General features: G+C 37.6%; 1 protein-coding gene across 1 annotated transcript; it reads left to right on the plus strand.

The window, feature by feature from the left end:
- LOC119189516 (sodium/potassium/calcium exchanger Nckx30C-like) lies at positions 1-1,505 on the plus strand. The gene has a single exon (XM_037439414.1). The coding sequence runs from the start codon at positions 1-3 to the stop codon at positions 808-810; it is 810 nt and encodes a 269-aa protein (XP_037295311.1). The 3' UTR covers positions 811-1,505.
- The last annotated feature ends 3,837 nt before the right edge of the window (positions 1,506-5,342 follow it).

The raw sequence follows: 5,342 nt of genomic DNA on the forward strand, positions 1-5,342 counted from the left end.
ATGGGTGGCGCGCTGGTGCTCGCGCTGCTGGCGGCGGCGCGCGCCGGCGAGCCCAACGCCACCGACGCGCTCGACGCGCTCGATGCGCTCGACGCGCTCGCCTCCTCGTCGCCGTCCGCCGCCGACGCGGAGGAGAAGACGCCGCTGTTCCCCACGGACCTGTTCACGGAGGAGCAGCGGCGGTCGGGCGCGGTGCTGCTGCACATGGTCGGCATGGGCTACATGTTCGTCGCGCTCGCGATCGTGTGCGACGAGTTCTTCGTGCCGGCGCTGGACGTGATCATCGAGCGGCTCGCGATCCGCGACGACGTGGCCGGCGCCACGTTCATGGCGGCGGGCGGCTCCGCGCCGGAGCTGTTCACCTCCATCATCGGCGTGTTCGTGTCCTTCGACGACGTGGGCATCGGGACGATCGTCGGCTCGGCGGTGTTTAACATTCTGTTCGTGATCGGGGCGTGCGCGATGTTCTCCCGCACGACGCTGTCTCTCACCTGGTGGCCGCTGTTCCGCGACTGCACGTTCTACTCGATCAGCCTGCTGGTGCTGATCTACTGCTTCCGCGACAGCGAGATCTACTGGCAGGAGGCGCTGGTGCTGTTCTCGCTGTACGGCGCATACGTGATGTTCATGCGGTGGAACCAGCCGGTGGAGCGCGCTCTGAAGAAGCTCATCTACAAGAACAAGGTGACGCGCGTCAGGAGCACTGACCAGCTGATGCCGACGGTGAGCTCGCCCGCACAACCCTTGCATGCATCCAAAACACTTTGGTGCAGATTTGTTCTCTCATCACTTACAATCCACTTACAGTAACAAACATTCATTCATTAATACAAACGACAACAATCAATTGTATTACAAATCAACGCTATTTAGAAGAATATGTGCTTTTATTGTAACGAACCCACCAAATCTGCGTCAAACTTTATTAGCTGTCCAAACGTACATTCCTGAAACAACCGAATCCCAGACAACAGATTGAATAATGCATCTGAAACCCTAGTTAGATCCCCATCATGTTAGTACTGTACCATTTAGAAATACAAATTCATAGTGTAAAGATGCTCGTACTTGAAACACCATGTTACCTAACGCTTCGGTTGTAGCCGTGTAGTAAGCGATACTCACGCTCGTTTACGTCGCGTGAGCGCCGCGGCAAATGCTTGTTTAGTTATGATTCTCGTGATTGTAATCCATTACACAATGTTATAAAGTTAATTAAGATTTCAACTGTGATTACGGATTATTATACAATTTTAATTTGGTTATTTAAGCACTTAAATGAGCACGTAGAAAATGTTTCACGGTGAATTTGATCAAACATTTGACCGAATTTGTACGGTTCCAGTTTACAAATTGGATCCGAACAGTGGACTGTTGTAGAATTTAAAATGAGAATGCGACCGAAACTGAACGAATGAAAATTGGCATTCTAAATTCGAAATATCTATTTAAATCAATCCCATTCACAAATACCGAGCAACGATGTGTTTTTAGCTGAACGATGCACTTTTATTTAGACCGAACAAAGTTACAATACATCTATTTTATTATTATCTTATAAGAATTGGAAACACAGTTGACACGCAGTTTATTTACAATCTTTAATTTATTACAATTAGGTATTATTCAATAACCAAAATATCTTGTAGACATCTTTACATAGTACAAGATATATATAGACCGATTATTAAAATTTAATTAAAACAATATAATTTATACTTCGTTTAAATAATCAAAAATAAAAATATTTGTACAATACAAATTGGAACTTCTAAAATCGATTATAGCATACATAACTGTATGCTTAAGTAATGAAATATCCTATCTGACAGTTCATTAGATTGGCTCAGACATCCTTAGGGAACACCCTTGGAGCCTTGAAAATAATATACAGAACTTATACCGGATTGCTAACCGTTACCAGGGGCCGTAGCTACGATGCTTGCCTACAGTTAACACTATTATATTGTATGGAAATGGCATATCGTAGAGATAGACTTATCGTTAACATTGTCATACGTTTTATTTGTTTGTTATTAGCGTTAACAATTGTAAAAAGATTTTTTGACTACAGAACTTTGTTTTATATGTAAAAATGGGAACCCTTGTGCTAGTCAATGTTCATAATGAACTTGCTATTAGTTTTATTAATTTTGAATTACGACTATAATAAATTAGAACTGTTACATTCAAAATCAGTTATGATCTATTCAAGCTGTTTGTTAAAATTAGATAACATACAACGGGTTTATGGATTATGTACATACCAACACAAATAAAAAAACATTAAAGAATCTAAAATTGGAATTCATCTTAAAAAAAAAATACCTTAACATCTACAACACTAAGGATTTTAGTCCAAGGCCCCTCTAACGCCAGACCATACCAACACAAATAAACAAACATTAAAGAATCTAAAATCGGAATTCGACTTTAAAAAAAAAATCAAAATAGCTTAACATCTCCAACACTAAGGATTTTAGTCCAAGGCCCCTCTAACGCCAGACCATACCAACACAAATAAACAAACATTAAAGAATCTAAAATCGGAATTTGACTTTAAAAAAAAAATCAAAATAGCTTAACATCTCCAACACCAAGGGTTTAGTCCAAGGCCCCGCTTAAAGCCAGACTATAGCAACACAAATAAACAAACATTAACGAATCTAAAATCGGAATTCGACTTTAAAAAAAAACAGCATACCTTAGCATCTCGATCACCAAGAGTTTAAGTCCAAGGCCCAGCTTAGCGCCAGACTTTAAGGCTTTTTGTGAAGGCTTAACGACTGTTCCCTCTTAAATTCACAAGGAACATTTAATACGTCTCGGTCTGTCGCAATAAAACCTTTTATGATTGACATTGTAATTCTTAATTCTTCGAAGTCATAAAGATTAAGGTGAGATTTAGTCGCAATTATTCTCACGATTGCTCTGGAGTTTACAGCGGAGACATTTAAAAATATTAAATCTTGAGATAAATATCAGAGGTTGGATCAAACAACTTTCGGAATCTATATATAATGTACCTCGAAGATTACGACCAAACGTTTTATATTTATTATTATTTATGAAGTAACATTAATGTGTCAACATAGGACTGCAATCTAGAATAAAACACAATATACGTGTATCTTAGAATATACTGATTGTAATCTGTTTGGTTGCAAAAATAAATAAAGATATGATATTGTACAAATCTACTGCATGAGATTATGAATTAATATTATTGGTCCGAACGCTTTTCTTAAGTGTTTATTCTACAGACATGAGAGAACAAAAAATAATCTTAATAATTAGTAAACCAATGTGAATTTATATATTTTTTTTTTGTTACTTTACACTGCTGTATCCCAAATCACAAGTAATCATATGAAAAAAGTAATAATTAAGCATTTTTATTTTGTACTCGAAACTGGACCTAATGCAACATACGAATGTCACAACCCTTAAAAATCAACGTAAATTCTAAAGCTTCATTATAAACCTTGCTCTTTCTCATTAATTCCAAATTGATGTCCCTCTATTCATTATACAGGTTGGAATAAAAACATCATGATTTTAATTTTACTGTAAAGAGTAACCATTGTTCATTGCCTCATTTATTGCTAGCATTGAGGTTTCAGACAAAGAAGCTCCACTTAACTGTGCTTTTTAGTTGTCATTAAGCCAGTGTTTATTTCTTTCTCAGATGTTCCTCTGTCGGTGATAGGATATCTTACCACTTAACCTACTCTATTTTAGCCGATATATTTCAAGGATCCATTAGTTCTCATATCATTCTTGACATCGCGGTTTTAGTCTCGAGTCTTTGTTAGTTTAGCCTAAATTACTATCAAGTCCACAAATTCCGAATTTTTGACTGAAATTGATATTTATTTTACTGATTTTCTTCAAGATTAAATATTGTTATCAAATTATAAGATGGATTAATTACAATAATACATAATTTATTTTAGTAGAAGCTTCATTATTGGAAAGGAATATTATTAGTATTTTTTAATTAAGTTTTTTCTTTGGCTTCGACAAAGTTCTTTAGTTATCAATAAAAAAACTTTAATGAAACATATTCATTAAAGTTTTTTTATTGATAACTAAATTTTATATGCCTATTAATTTTCGAATAGTATGACTCAATCATTGAATATAAATGGTATTTAAAACATCTCATTATAAATTCTCTAACTGTTAATTCCCAACGTACATTTTTTGTCTATGATGTAGGTATTAACAACAAGTAAGATATCAAACTCAATCCTATGGTGCATAATAATAAATAATGAAACGCCATAAATCATTAAACACGTAGCAACACTTACGTAATGTCGTGCTCACGTGTCCGCGACCCGCCGTGCGTACGCCAAAGGTTACCATTACTCACCCTCACTACGCCACCGAGGCCACGCTACGCGAGAGCACGTTACGCCGCCGAGGCACGCTACGGCAAGCTGCTCCACACAGAAAGGGCCATATAACGCGGAGGCACGCTACGCCAACGAGTCTGCTACGGTGTAACAGTACGCCAGTGAGTCGTTGCTACGAGAAAACACTACGCCAACGAACATTTGCTACGATAAAGCACACTACGCCGTCACAGTACGCCGGAATTGGGTTAATCATTAAGCGGTGCATGTAAATTTTTATGATTATTTATATTTCGTACGATTTCGTTGGGTCAGTAGTTGACGCCAACTGTGTAGGCGTAATTTGAATTTGGGTTAAAGTAATCGATTTTGATTCATAATGTTGGGTCAGTTTAAGGCTGTAAATGGATTAGCATATTTGTGTTAAGTTGACACATCAAAAGAATTTGTTATGGTTAGCAAATCTATTAAGAGGCTGACAGCGTAAATTAATTTCCTGGCATAATTATTTTTCCTGTAGTGCCTTTCTCTTGACATGAACAGGGTGTCGTTACTATTAATTTATGTAATAAACCTTTTACGTGCTATTTGCTGTTATTAGTAATCCCATGCTATAGGAACGAAGTATAAATAAACTCCAAAGCGTTCCCATAATACTTAATTTAACATCGATAATTTTGTAGAAATACCAATCAGTTATATTACTGAAATGTACTCCAGAAAACATTGATTTGCTAAGTTCAATCAGAGAAAATATTTCTGTTCGTGTGTACCATGAAAAAGAGCAATTATTCCACTTCTCACATACTCTCCGAATTCCAAAAGACTACATAATTCGCGTAAAATAACTAGACTCAAACACAAGTCCCCAGTAAATACAGCCGCGGTTTAAATGTCGGGTGTAATTGAAAAATTTGCGGTTACCACACCACTATGGATTAATTTCGTCCAGTGTTGCCAATTAATTGGACAATCCAGCAG

This window comes from Manduca sexta, chromosome 16 (genome assembly GCF_014839805.1).
Source record: "Manduca sexta isolate Smith_Timp_Sample1 chromosome 16, JHU_Msex_v1.0, whole genome shotgun sequence".
In the NCBI taxonomy this organism is placed as follows: domain Eukaryota; kingdom Metazoa; phylum Arthropoda; class Insecta; order Lepidoptera; family Sphingidae; genus Manduca; species Manduca sexta.

What these genes read in the sequence shown, in the direction of transcription:
- LOC119189516 (XM_037439414.1), top strand. Translation starts at nt 1, where the DNA reads ATGGGTGGCGCGCTGGTGCTCGCGCTGCTGGCGGCGGCGCGCGCCGGC.